Genomic DNA, 15,502 nt, shown 5'->3' on the forward strand with positions numbered 1-15,502 from the left:
GTGCCCATGGATGTTTCTGAACATGTCTTCAGTTTTCCCTCTTCTGCTTTCCACATAGCTCCTTAGAAAACTGGACCTGTTTTCTCATTACTTTCATCTCTGAGAAGAAAATGCAACTAAACATTAAAAATTTTTAGTTTTGTTGGCATGATTTGAGTGGCATCCTTCCCCATGGAGTGCTGTTCAGTATGAGTTGCTTTTCGTTCCCCCATACAGTTGCAGGGATCGGGCGTGTACACGAGGAAGGGAGAGGTTGGGAAACCACTGTGCCTGGTGCCAACCAGCTTCCTCCACTGGGGTGACTTTTGTTTCTCCATCCTCTCATCCCAGCAGTGCTGCCTCAGCTCCTGCAGCCTCCATGCTCCCTGAGTTTCCTCTGGTTTGTATCTGAAACTGTTTAAAAAAAAAAAAAAAAACAAAACCAAACCAAACCTGCTGCATTTACAGTAGTTTTATTTTAGTGACAGAACAACTATCCACCCATTCTCTACCTAACAAGTGAGCCAGGCTGCTGCTGTCAGCACAGGGACACTGCTGGTCCTGGTGAGGAAGGACTATGTGGAAGGAGACACTCTAGCTAAGTCTACCAGGCAGGGGCCCTAAAGCAATTTCTTCTGCAGCTTTATCCCCATTTCACCTTCTTTTTGCCATCCTGTCTGGTGGTCCTCCCTCTGCCAGATGCTCAACTGTCTGACTGGGATGAAAAGATACTGGAGTCATTGCTTCAGCACTTTTCTTTATCTCACCTCTGGAAGTCCCAGCAAAGATCCCCAAAGGCTACAGCAACATTGCTATTTTTCTAGCTCATTTATAGTTTGAAAAGAGCAACATCAATATGAATGCTCATCAGAAACTCAGGGCACATCTGATCTGTGTCATGGGTAATGAAACAGTTTGGGAATCCAAAGAGGAAACCCACTGATAGAATAAATCATCTTCATGTGAGGCTTTTGAAGATGGGCTTTGTCTCAGTAAACAAGAGATTAATAGACCCCTCTAAGGCAATGAAAGCATACTATGAGCTTTTGGAATAGAAAGTTGGTACAAAGCTTGATTATTGGATGAAAAGTGGTATAGAACTCTCAAATATTTATGTTCAGACTTAGATTCCCCTCAGGACAGCTGCTTTATTTCAGATATATCTGAAATTTGGTCATTTTTAATGGCTGTCCAGTACTTAACAGCTTCTAGTCACATAGTCTCAGAGAAAATTCCATTATCTGGTTACTTAAAAAAAAAAAAAGAAAAAGTTATAGAGCAGATACTACTTAACATCCTCTTTTAAAGTTGTTAATTCACCTGAGAGCAAAGTGATTTTATTGTGGCTACTTATATGGTCGTTTGGTTCTCCCTGAATTAAGATTTATGTCGTATTTACACCTTTTGTAAGCTTTTATATAATTCACAGCCTTTAAAGCTATCCTTTCTCCTCTACAGCTTCCTGGATTAATGGCTCATAATTTCTCTCTGTCCTCATTATATGAATTATATTAGCACACGAGTGTTAAATTACATATTTTTTTTCATGAGATTTCTCCTGCAATTGATGTGTGTTTGAAATTAGTTTTCCTTTGAAAGAAAAGTCACTGATGTTCAGAAGAGGTTGGGAGATATACCAGGGCTGGTTTTGTCATTGCAAAAAGAGCTTTGATCCAATAGAAGCTATAGAAACCAAGGCTTAGGAGAAAAAGAGTACGTAGACATCTGCTAAAGAGCTAGAGAAATATGATGACATTAAACCAAAAGTTAGAATGATCCACTTACCCACCAAGCCTGTATGCACTGTGTCTATGCTGTATTATAGTGTTGTGATAGCAACACTCTGAAGGAAAACACTTCCAGTCTTAGTCTATGATTTCACATATTTCCAAAAATGTTATTAACTGTTAAGCTGAATTTTATCATAATACTTCTCAACCTAAACAATCACATTTTTGTGTTATTGTTAATATGGCACAGTTCCAGTTAGCCAGTTCTGAGTTATCCAAGTCTGAACCAAAGCAGAGTCTAGGGCTTTTAAGCACTAAAAATATTTGCAATGCTTTTTAAAGCTTGTATCACTTGAAATGGATAAGTTTAATAACTTTAGTCCAGCTGTGGACTGAGGTTTGTGTCTGCAGTATCTCCCTATACAGTTGTCCCACTGAGCTGAGGAGAAGGCATGAAGGATCAGTTCCTTCTCTGTGGAATCTCATAAATAATGTGACTTGGAAAGATGAATGCCAATTTTCCCATTCATTCTTTTTTCCCCTTAAAAAGCCATGTGAAAACAAATGCCTCCTGCTCATCTTAATCCTAATTCTTTGGGATGCTCTAATGCATTTCAGCCAACTTTCCCACCTCTTTCCTCCCTGTGTTTTGCTATTTAAAAACGTTGTGTCAGTTCAGCATACCCTGGAGCATTAGCTACAGTGTGGTCTGAATTCCCAGCCTATAGCCTAGAGAGTAACAACCTTCTGGAAGGCATGGATGGGCTTGGAGGTACCACGGGTCTGGCTGAGCCCTTTCCAATGGTATGTATTTCTTTGGACATACAGCCAAATGATGTACTGGAAGGAGTGGCGTGGCTCACAGGATTCCCTTGGAAGAGACATTACAGATATAATTTTATGGATCATAACTTGTGTGTAGCTGCTATCCAAGTACAGAAAACTCAACAGGATGGCTTGTGTGAACAGGGGACTCCTGATTTTTAGGAGGTCTGTATAGGAATTATATTTTCTATATGCTAATTTATTTTTTAATTCTTTCCACTCCTTCCTCCCTCTTTTCCCCAGGATATTTTCAACTTTGACAAGAGCATGTACCTCCTTTATGTCAATGTTTGAATAAAAGGTTCACTCTTCAAGCAATGCTTAGAGTTTGGGACATAGTCCTTTCAGTATGTCGAGTACTTTTCTTTGTGAATCTTAGTCTTCAGGGTTTGGCCTGTGAAACATGAAGTTTTACCTTTTATCCCTGTATGTCATCCCTCTTTCCCCAAGAAAAAGAGTATTTCTACAACAATAACCACCACCTGCTGTCCCCCTGCCCCACCCGAAAAGACTAATTTTTTTCCCCATTTCTGGGGATTTACTGTTGTTGAATTTCTCTCTGTTGTTTCTTTATCTGCTCTCTCCTTTCCCCTACTCTCCCTCTCTTACTCCTCCCTTTTCCATTTTTCTTCTCTTGTTTGGCCACTTCTAGCATATCATTTTAGGGCTCGGTTATGCAAATGTCAGTCAATCTCGATATTCCATTCCCTTACCCCATGTGAGGAGAGTCAAATAAATATTCAAGAGAAGATAACCAGATGAAATAATGATGCAGACAGCTCATAAAATCCAAGACAAATTGAGAGAAGTTTTACAAAGATGGATTCCCCAAATCCAACCCAGCACAATGGAAGCCTCTGATGCCATTTCTGATACCATCTAATATGTACTGGCCTCAGCAAAAGATTCCTGTAATCGTAAATGAGGAAATGCAGCTCCTGAAGTGGCTTGATGCAGACATTTTCTTCAAACTGTAATCTTCATGCAAGCTCAGAGAAGATATAGGAAATTGATGCCTGCTCTGTTGTGTAGTGAAAAGTAGCATGTAAAGTAGAACAGAGTTGTAGGAAGATGCAGTAACTGGAAATCTCATCTAGACAAAACCACTATAGAAACTAAATGTGGTAGAAAATAAGGCAGTAGAAGATTTGCTATCAATTGAAATCAAGATTGGATGCCTTTCTAAACTATAAATTGTAATTCAACCACAAGTTATTTGTTCAATACAAGAATTATTGCATGTCCTACATTGTGCAGGAAGTCAGAATTACTACTTCTCTTCCTGGCCTTGGAAATTATGAGGCAAATCCTGGTCTGAAATCAACTCCTAAAACATCAGTACACGGCAGGATCTGAACTGACAAATATATTTTTACAAAGAAAAATGTTCCAGATCATTTTTATTCAAGGCAAAATTCACAGGCCTAACAGATCTGTAATTACTGTGTTTGATAATTCTGTAAGTGACATATACTTAATCTTTTTTTTTTTTATGTAACTATTTTTGTTCATATTTAATGCCATGACTGATAATAACTAAGGCAAATTCTTATATTAATGTAATGATTAAATAATTCATGCTGGAGAAGTTTTAGCAAAGTACATAATGCAGTAATAAAACGTGAGTACTTCAGAAGCTCTTTAGGTCAAATATCTGTGTGTGCAAAAGGAATTGGTTTTCCTGTTTTCAATTAAAACTGAAATTGCTTTTCTGCATTTTCATGCTAGACTAATATAAAACGTGGGGGCTTTTTATGGTCACAGCATACAGTTTTGTCAGAGAGTCACAAAAGATGAAACTACATCTGTCACAAGGATGATTCGCAGATACAGTAGGAAGCTTTGCTGGGAAAACAAGCTTGCAGAGTAGGAAGTGGACAAAAAGATACTGCCTTTATTTTAAGAACTATTTTTCCTGTGTTATTTCACAGCATTAATCGTTTGGACATTCAAGTTACTCTTGGCCCTTTATAATTTCTAAAATTTCCAAATTATTTCTGATATGCTTTTTTTTAATGAAATGCGTTTTTCAGAATATTGATGAGGACTTTGAAAAACACGAATTTTGTTTCTTTGAAAGAAGGATTATTCTATTATATCTTGTAAACCTCCGTTTGTTTTGATGTTACATACAATCTTTTGAAAAGCAAAGTATTTTCATTGGTAAATAGTCTCTCGGTATTTGTTTTGGTTTTCTTCTGTATCCAAGCATGCATAACTTGTCTTATCTGGCAGCTGGTTTCCCCCACTTAGAACTCATTCGAGCTTTAGTGATGGTATACATGTATGTTGATTAAGGTGAAGTCACACTAAGATCAGAGTTGGGCACAAATATAGCTGATCGGGGTCAATACTGAATGTGAATCTTTGTGGAATGAAGTATGCAAAACTGAATAATGTCCTAATATATGTTGCTTACTGTAAATGCTTATACATTTTATGGCAGTCATTCCTGTGTATTTAAAAGCTTTGAATAAGAGAAGATGACTCTGTGTCTCTGAAAAATGTTCCGCACCAGCAGTTCTCACTGAAGATAATGATGAAACATGAATATTGAATGAGTAGCAACTTGTAGCCTTATTGCAGGCCAGAATAGACAGAATCAGCATTCCCAGGATGTCAGTGTATTTTGAATGATAGATGTTAGATGTTAGAATGATGTTAGAATGATAGATGTTGTGTAGAGTACCTTTGTGACTAAAAAGTCTCAAAACCCAAGGAGAATTCAGAAATGAGGAGCAGTTCCTCTAGATTCGTGATTTATGAGACAAAGTGAAATGGCTTAAATAAATACATTGCTGGTCAGGTGGCAACTAAAAGTGATGTATTTTAACTTATGTATATTTGGTGAATGCAGAACCAGAAGGGAGCAGAATAAGTCCAATAGTATAATGTATTGATAACCCGAAGCAAGCAAATGAAAATAAGAGAATGTGAATTTAACTGAAACACAATAAAATTTCCTAACTGGTAGGATTATATGGAATTTTTTTCAGTGAAGATAAAAGTGAAACACAATTTTTTGAGACTTTATGGTTATGGTATATTATAAAACATACTATTGGACTGGAATATGTGATATGAAGGTCATATCTGCTTGGCAGAAGGGTCCAGAGACCTTCAGGAACATTCCCTCATTTCCGTAGGAAATACTCATCATTCACTGTCAATGGAAAGACTTCTTACTTCAGTAAGAACTTAATTTCACTCTGATTGATATGTTTATGAAACTGAAATAGGGTGACTCATACTGTGCTTACATAGAAAAGCTTAAGATGAACCAAAGATAGATGTGTTGTAAAACAGAGGCAACAGGTGAAACTAATAGGAACTCAACAACCCTGATAATCAATGGGCAAAAATTACAAGTCCATTGGCAGAGAGGAAAGCAGACAAAACAAGATGTTCCCCTATGCTGATAGAAATATGAACAGAATAAAATCCAGCGTGAATTTTGGTCAGATGGAGCCAAACTGTAACACCAGACCTGAATGTGCTTGGATGCTATGGAAGTTTGAATTTGGGTCAACTCCAAACACAGCTCTGTCAGCTCCTTTAAGTTACAACAATTTATTTTGTATGCCGGATCTTTTTTTTTTTTTTTTTTTTTTTTTTTTGAGAAGTCTTAAAGTTTATAGCCTCTGGCTCATGTTGACAATCAGAATGAGAAGTGAGTGATGATAAATTGCTTAATAAAATGCTACAGAGCTCTAGTTCTGGCAGTTAATGGTGTTATACCCATGCCACAAACCCCCAGTGAATGAACAGGTATAACCCCTCCCTTTTTATATTCTTTTCACTTTCCAGCATCCAAAGGGCACATTTCAGGCAGCACATCTCTGTTCAATATCATTCTCTGTATTCATTTACCCTTTCATGTTGGATCTTACTAGGTAAACGAAGAAGTAATCTTTTAGACATTTACTATTTACAATTAAATCCCACAGCAGAAAAACTTTGGTTTTAATGTATTTCTTTTACTCTTTCAGAGTAATGACATTTTGGGATTTTTTTGTTGTATCAAGAAATAGTTCTCCTTAAACATCTCTTAGAATCAAATCACAAGAATCAAATTCCTTGTGAAAATTGAAAACTCTCGTACACACTGTGAAAGAAAAAGCTTTGTCAATAGAACAAAACTGTTTATACTGAATACTGACATATGCTATTGGTAACTCTATGCCTAGCTTTGGAACTTTCAAAAATATTTTACAGGGAAAGAACCAGATTAATTATGATTTTCTACAAGTTTTATTTCATCATCTAACACACCTACAAATCATCTAACATCTTGTCTTAAGTTTAAAATGTTAGGGATTTTTTTTCCTTTTTTCCAACATAAGTTTCTTACTAGATAGAAATATTGTGGGATCCCATTTTTCCCAGAAGTAGTCAGTTATCTCATGTAATTGATATTAATAGTGCAACTACAATAATACTAATAATGGAATTATTTTTCTTCTTTTTATTTCTCAATGATTTGATCATCCAGAACGATTGTCTTTCTGAATGTTTTCCTTCTCTGTTCACAACAACTATGAATTTAGTGGAGCCCTGTATGTTTATAAGTATTTGCATAATTAGATACCAATTTATTAATAGTATTAGCTTTTAAAAAAAAAAAAATAAAAATTGGTAAGCTATTCAATGTGCCGAGGAGATGTACTTTACAGCTCTGTCCTGGCAGAGTGAGTGGAATGGTGTTGTATGTCAGTTTACTAAATCACTCTGAGATGTCATGTTGCTGTGATTTGCCAAATGGCCTTGCAGCCAGATTTTCTCCCCCCTTTTTCTGTAGCTCTGGGCCTACAGGGAGCAGGTCATTTAAAGTTTTCACATTGGACATGGTAGATGTAATAATATTGTACTCCCATTTTTTATGTTGAAACCCAAGTGCAAAATCCATTCCTTTTCACTAAATATGTGGAATGAAAATATTCACTGCATTTTAGATAAGATGGCAAATGCTATTTTTGAACGGAGAAATTGCTATTATAGATAAGCAGAAATTAGTGCAAAAATGTATTTTTAAGCATTTTTAAGATTTGGTGTTTATTCTCTAACTTGGTTAGTTGGGTTTTTTTATATCCACAGGTTGTTCGGTGTCACTTCTCTTACTCAAACAAACTGCTCAACCACTTGGATGATCATCAAAAATCAAGAGTTACATTGGTATCACCATGCTAACCCAATCTTGTTACTGGTGATGTACTACACCCTCGCAACTCTTATCCGTCTCTGGCTACAGGAGCCCATCGTAAGGGTAAATTCCTTCTCTTTTTTAGCACTAATGACTAATGCCTGTGAGACTGGCCAATCCAGATATTTTCTAACAGAGGTGCAAACATTCAGAAAAGTTAAGGGCAATAGACAGCAAGTTTAAGCTGGTATCTTGACTTTGTTCTTTTTGATAAGTGTTTCCAAGAGTTTGATCTTGCAGGGGCTTACAAGGGTATTATTAATCTTAAAATCAGTGGTTCTGTTTATGTAAGGAATGGAATGGCAGAGCATAATGCTTGCTCTGATTTGGAAAGGCAGTATCGATATGAAGATGCTATCGAATGAAAGGCAAACATGGGACTTGGCTAGCAGAACTGAAGTAGGATACAGGCTGGCACAGGCCGCTATAAGACAAGATGAAGATTCGCAATTTTATCAGACTCGGAGAAAAATTTTGTTAAAACTTTTCCTCCTGAATCTCTGCATGAAAAGAAAATCCTAGCTTTCATTTAAAAACAAGATAAAAAGGAGGCAAAAAGTAATTTTTTACGTCTTGTTTCAAAGGAAAAAAATGAATATAAAACCCCAAAAGCTTAGAAACTGGAAGTATAAAAAGGATGATCCTAAACATTTATTTTAATTTCCTGATCATCTGAGGCTTGACATGAGTTTTAGAGTTCAGATTTAGCAGTGCTGTGAACCACAATGAAAATACTCATGACTGAGCTGTGAATTAGTGGAGTTCATGGTAGAAAGTAAAGATGTTGAAGATTTTCTTATTTTAAGGGTGTTTCTTCATGTAATGGCTAATGTAACAGTTTAACATTTTAAAAAGGCAGACAAAATACATCACCTCTGAATTGAGATGTCTGATATTTGGGGTTTACATATATTTGGCTTCATAATAGAAGTAGAATGATGCCAGAACTGTCAGCTTGAGTTATTATAAAATCATCTCTTAAGTTTCCAGAAATCTTAAGACTGGATTTTCTGAAGTCACAAGACTGTGGTCCAGTGCCCTCTGGCATTGGGTTCTTTTAGGGTTTTTTTCCTTTTTTTTTTTTTTTTTTTTTTTTTTTTTTTTTTTTTTTTTTTTTTTTTTTTTCCTGCAGCAGCTGGAAGCTTGCTTTTTTTCTATCCTTAAATGAAAATTGAGATTTCCAGATAATATATGATTTTAGCATTGGGGCTGTAACTGAAACTTCACATCTCACAAACTGTGTAGTAAAATCATAAGAATTGCTCACAGAGGAGTAACCACATGTGAAATGCAGTTAGTGGGAGCTGTGTGATCTCAGCATCTCTGAGAATTCATTTCCAGTACCTGGGTTGTTTTCATCCAACTTTCACCATCTTAAAGCTTGGTGCTGGGTCTGAGTTAGTTCCTGTGCTTTTTCAGTGGAGAGAAATAGGCCTGTATGTCCCAGGATAGAGTGAATCCTGAAAGTTCCTCCCGGAACTAGAGAGTAACTATAGTGGACTTGCCTGCACTTTCTTTTAGACTACTTGTCTTGTCTGAGATGGGTATTTCCATAAAACACTAAAATCACTCTCTGAGGACTGGAAACAAGTCAAATTAGAAATGCTTTCTAAGCAACTGTGCTAGAACAAATAAGTATCAAAAGAGATTTATTGAAGAAAAGTTGATGTCTCTCAAACCCATGGCTACATGAGAGGCAATACAAAGTCTTGGCACTCCCATGGGAACTTCAGATGCCAGCAGAATGATGCTTCCCTCTGAAGATAAATGGACACTTAAAAAAGAGAACATTGTAAAGAAAACAATACCATGCATTAATGCTTTTTATATATATATATATACACAAAATGTTGTGATGCAAATATTTGTCATTAGAAAGAGATGCTGAGATTTGCAAAATTTACCATATTTTACACACTTTCTCCTTAAGGCTTTTTTTTTTTTTGTCCATATGCATTTTGTTTTTCCTTTAGCGCTTCCATAGATCAGTAACTAAGCTTTCTCTTACTAGCTTTCTTCTGGTAGACTCCATTCTCAATTATTTAAATCCAGAAATTATTGTATTCCAGGTTTCATTGAAATGTTTTTTGACTTGTGAGTTTGTGGTGCATTTGATTCATTATGGAACTAAGTACATAACCTGCCTTTGCAATCCCCAGTTTATTTCAAAGCTACACTGTATTTAGGGTCTCACCACTAAGCTGTCTATAGTTGAATGGTTGGCAAAGACAATATGCTATGTACTGTTTGGTGTAAAGCAGTTGTTCTTTGCATACTGCTGTCATGTACAGTAAAAAGTTGCTCATATTAGAAATCTTATTCAAAAGAATCTCTTGAACAAAATGTGTATGATAGACTATGCATAAGGAAATATTTATTCAGCCTAAAAATGTGTACATATGCTAAGTATAATACTGACATAGCAGATTCTAAAAACAGAGTAAGACATGTAGACTTGGTGTTTTTTCCTTCTTGTGTGAACTGAATCTGCTGGATGGACTGCAGCAGGAATTGTCACTGAGACACATGCTCTTGAGACTGTCTCTGAATACTGCAGCTGATGAACAGTTTTACAAGAACAATGCCCACTTCAAATCTTGAATTTCAGGGTGAAGTTTTTTGTGTGTGTGCCAGTCTGCCCAAGTACAGCAAGTATGAGATTTCAGTGTATAGTCTCTGTGTGGGGTTCTGTAAGGATCTTACCCATCCAAAACACCCTTGGTGGCCAGTGCAAGTTTTGCTTTTCTTATGTCCGCTATTTTGGATCCTGATTTGTTCTAACATTGAGTCTTGTGAAATTCTACCTCTGCAAATAAGAAGAGGCAATCTGCCTCCGGAGATTTTAGCTCATGGTTGTAACTGCTAATACTGAGTATATGAATAGGGCCCATTTATTCTGTCCAGTGAGTGGTAAGGGATAGTACAGAAATCACAGAGTTACAAAAGTTTAATGTAGAGTCCTCGTAAAGAATTTGTAGAATTGTTTGAGTTCAGAGGCACTTGAGAATTGCTCAGGTACTGGAAGAACTGGAAGAATTATACAAGTCAAAGGACTCTCATAAGTTGTAATCACACCACTAGTACTGTGGGTTTTGACTTTTCTTCCTCTTCTGAGAAAGAGAAAACAAGGTTTCCCACCCTTCCCTAGAATCTCTTAGGCTAGAAATATGTTACTAAAATCGTTGTCTACATCTTAGGTCTTTTGGTATTGTTTTGGTCACCCTGGAGCTAAACTAAATGCTGTTGATAAACAGATTTTTATGGTCCACATTTATATTAAAGTTACAAATGGCAGTGACAAATATTTTAAGCACAAAGCCAGTTTATTTCATCTTACAGTTGGGCTAGGAATGGTCTTTTACAATCAAATATAAATACATAATTTTATGTGAAAAGTGCTACCATTGCCTCTGAGAAGTAAAATTAAATGAATAACCATTGTTTATATAAGTCCAGATTTAAAAAATAGGACCTTACTATTAGGATTGGAATGGAGAGAGTTTCAAAACCAGAGGATGTTTGGATGTCCTGTTCCCATGGGTAGCTTTGAAGACCTCTGCCCAGCATCCCAATTTATTCTGATTCTATTGCATCAGCTGATTTTGCATAAGCAATGGGAACACTTACCACTGGCTAGTTCCCATTAAAAGCCTAATTTGGAACCTTGCCTTTGAAACACCTCTACTTCAGACAAAAACTAGCTTTTACATCATGAGGTATCTCTTTGTTGGCAGTAGGTAGAGTTTAAGTAAAAGAGCAAATATCAGGACATACAGATATTTTTGTTGCAAACCAGAAGTCAGCTTAGTAGGACTTAATCTGAAGCAGAAATACAAATATCTGCTAAGTAGAAAGGACAAAATAGGCAAGAGGAAAATTTTAAGTCCTTACAAACAGATCATTCAGGTTGAAATAAAAACTGACAGTTAGTTAACTTGTTTTGTAGTTATTAACAGGGTAAATTCAGATTAATGCTACTACAGCTGGTGTGTAGTCTATATTTTGTCTGCAGCTCAGCAAAGTTCCTGAACCTACCCTTAAGTCCTACTGAAGTCAGTAACACCTTGCCCCAGGTTCCAGGTTCGACAAGCACTTGTATACTTGGCTGAATAGGGGTTGTTTTATGAATCGAGACCTTACACCTGTACGAATAAGGATTTGACTCAATACTCAAAACAACTGATTCCAGTGGAGATTGTGATGCGAGGAAGAAGAGTTTTGGTAATTCTTTGAATTTGGTAATTCAAAGTTTGTTGAGCTTTGGTAAGTTCAACAGCAATGTAGAACCCAACTTGAGCACTTTTGATTTCTTATTAGAATCACATGTGTGTATATTTAGTACTACAAGACTTTTACACACAAGAAAACGGGTTTATAAAGCAGTACTTTAAAGCATAGGTAAGTCTACCTTTCAGTCCTCACCATTCCCACTGGTTCTGAGTAAAACATCCAGGCATTAATGAATGGTAAAGTGGAATAGACACTGCTATTATTATTCCATAATATTCAGTTCATGTTCTTGCATACCTTCCTCTGAAATTTTGGATACTTATTATTTCCATCAGAGACAGGAATCTAAAACCCACATGAAGTCTTGGGAGGAGAAACCAGAAAACTAAGGAAGTAGAGAGGGCAAACAGTAATGAAAACTATAAGTAGAATCAAGGCCTAAGGTTCAAAATGAGAAATTGGGCAAAGCCGAGAACAGAGTAACTTCAGTGGTGGCAGCCTCTCCCTGATGGTATCCTGGGGCCAGTGAGTCCTGCTGAGCAACACTGCACTGGAGATGCTTACACAGCTTTCACATGCAACCTGCTGGCTCCAAAGCACTCGCTTCCCCTCCCTTTAGCACCACATGGTTGAGCTTTCTCCTCTCACTGGTGTGAACAGCAGGGTTTTGCTGCTTTGTGACAGTTCAGCTGGGAAGTTCAAGATTGCTGGAGGAAGAGGCAGAGTGCAGGAAGAGGTCTGGAGGAGCCCATAGAGGATGTGTAAGCTAGCATGGTTTGTGTACAGCTAGCCAGATCTCCTGCTTGTCACTGTGCTATATTTGAAAGGCCCTATACCCCTGCTGGGCCATGGAATTAAGATGGGGCTAAGAGCGGTGCATTAGCAGTCCTCCTCAATTTAGTGGTAATAGTGCCATCACAGATGAAGAAATAGAGCATGTGGATCACAGGCAATCACAGAGTCACAGAACAGTCCAGGTTGGAAGGGACTTCTGGAGATCATCTGGTGCAACTTCTTGTGAGAGCAGGGCCTCAGATTAGGTTGTCCAGGGCCAAGTCTTAGATGTTTCCAGAAAAGGCAGCCAATGCCAGTGATTAATTATTCTCATTATTTTTTTATATATATATATATATATATATATATATATATATATATTTTAATGTCCTGAAGCAAATTATGCCTTTAGCCTCTTGACCTATAACTATGCCTCCCTGTGATAAGAGTACCTCTGTCTTCTGTAAAACTGCAATTTAGGTATTGGAAGGCTGAAAAAGCCCCTAATTCCTGCATCCTTCAGCTTCTCCAACCCTCTAATCATCTTGGCAATTTTTTGCTGGACCCTCTCCAGATTTTCTATGTCTCTCTTGAACAGGGGATGCCAGAACTGAATTGCAGGTATGTCCTGACACTTGCCAGGTACAGTGGAATAATCACATCCCTTGATCTACTGGCAGTACTTTTGCTGATGCAGTCCAGGACATGTTTGCCTTCATTGCTGCCGGCGTTCACTGCTGGCTCATGTTCAGCTTGCTATGCACCAGGACTCCCTGAACCTATGCCACAGTGCTTCCCACATACTCTGTCCACAGCCTTTACTGTTATGTGGGTTTATTCCAGATGCAGGACTTTATCTTTGTTAAACCTTGTGCATTTTTTATTGGCCCATCTCTAGCCTATTTATGTATGGTGGCTCTTTCTTCCTGCCCATCTACCTCATCTCCCAGTTCAGTGCCGTTCACAAACTTTGTGTGGGTGAAATTCCATCCAGATGATAGTTTTGAAGATGCTGAATAGTACCAGACCTAGTGCCAGTCCCTGAGGACCTCCATTCATGACTGACTACCATTTTCACCTTGAGCCATTACCATACTTTGAGCAAGACAGCTTAGCTAGTTCTCCACCCAACTTGTGGTCCATCTGTCAAGTCCATATCTTACCAGCTTGTCAGCAAAGATGTTGTGGGACAGTGTGTCAAAGATGCTAAAATCAAGGTAGCTGACATCTACAACTGTCCCTTCATCCACTCAGCCAGTTGTTTCAGCATAAAAAGCAATCAGGTTGGTAAATCTGTATTGGCTTTTTCCAGTCATCTTGTCCTCCAGTGAGCATGACCACACACTGATGTTTTTATGGCTTGACTCAGAAGCAAGACTAGATGAACCTAGATGGATGAACAGCACGGACTACTTTGTTACATATTGAGGCATGGATTGGTGAGTTAGATTAGCCACTAATGGTAAATACATATGCTCAAAAGGTTTTGACTTTTTCAGTTCTTCAGTTGTTCAGTGAAGCAGAATTGGTTTTTCACATGTGTAGGCTGATGAGAAGAGTGAATTTTCTTTCAATACACTGCCTTAAAAAGTAAACATCTGTACACTAGGTTATGGTATGACTATATAGTAAATTAAGGTAGTAAGGTAGTATGTGGAGATCTGTGTAATTCTGGTGTCTTGTAACTATCAGGAAACATCTTGGCATTGACAAACTAGCAGTTACAGAAAAGCTCTGTCATCATTTCTGAAAGTGTCATCTCAGTAAGAGTCATCTATCATAGATTGAGTGCATTAGACACTAAAAGACATTTCAAAGACATATTTTGGAGAGGGAACATCAATTAGGGGAAAATTTAAATTGCTCTGCTAAGATTGTTATTTAGAGAGCTATAACTAGTCTTGTCATTTGTATTGTTTAGCAGATGCCTGACGAAGAGAAATCTGTTAGCAGGGAAGATGATAAAGAAATAGCCTGCAGCCCAATTCCAATGACAGCAGAGAGAAGACGAAGTCTGTGGTATGCAAGCCACTATACAACTGATGAGAGAAAAGTAAGGCTGGAGGGGGAAGGGTCTCTGCATTAACTGTATTTCAGTCAATTTTATCAGTTATTTTGAAGTTAAGGGAAGCAACATGATAAAGGTTGCAAGTAAGATCTTCACATGTGAATGTATAAACCAGGTACAATATCAAGGCTGTGTGGCAGAGTAGGAATATATTTTATAAAATTTAATAAAACAAAAATTACAACCGGTGTAAGGAAGTAAATGAAAAGCATGCTCTCTGTTCTCAGCTTCCGCATTTTAAGAAGTTTAGGGCCAGGCTTTTGACATAAGGCTGTTACCTGTGTGCAAAACAGCTAGAAAGTCTGTCAGAGAGCCAAATCCTGATCTAAATATTTGATCTGCCTTGTAATTACTAATTGGCTTGGTCATTGGAAAGGGGAGGCTGCCAACTTATCTTCCTCTGAGTGTACTGGTGTCCTTGTAGGATATTTATAGGAGGGCAGTTAAGGCAGTTGATGTAAAAGCTCCTGGAAAGGTCCAGCTTTCTACCATCTGTCCTCAACAGCTGTAGTGCAAAATTTCATTTGTCAAGTTGCAGTCAAATTTGGGATATACAAACATTCTGTTAGGCCACATATACTCAAGCCCCAAGAGCTCTGTCAAAATAATAGTAGTAGTAAATGAGCTGGCAAATGAATGAAGTAGCACATTTTATATTATTATAAACATTTACTTGCAAGTATTTTTATAATTACA

General features: G+C 37.4%; 1 protein-coding gene across 8 annotated transcripts in view; it reads left to right on the forward strand.

Annotated features, from left to right (window-relative positions):
- The window catches only part of PIEZO2 (piezo type mechanosensitive ion channel component 2), a 259,140-nt gene that overhangs the window by 145,923 nt on the left and 97,715 nt on the right, over nucleotides 1-15,502 (forward strand). For 7 of the 8 annotated variants that reach the window (XM_026842250.1, XM_026842251.1, XM_026842249.1 and 4 more), the window contains 2 exons: nucleotides 7,629-7,797; nucleotides 14,660-14,791. In XM_026842250.1, coding sequence (XP_026698051.1) covers nucleotides 7,629-7,797; nucleotides 14,660-14,791 — 301 coding nt within the window. The remainder of the gene's footprint in view (nucleotides 1-7,628; nucleotides 7,798-14,659; nucleotides 14,792-15,502) is intronic. The other variant, XM_026842243.1, reaches the window with a different exon arrangement.

This window comes from Athene cunicularia (assembly GCF_003259725.1).
Source record: "Athene cunicularia isolate RWA chromosome 2 unlocalized genomic scaffold, athCun1 chr2_part1, whole genome shotgun sequence".
Lineage (NCBI taxonomy): Eukaryota > Metazoa > Chordata > Aves > Strigiformes > Strigidae > Athene > Athene cunicularia.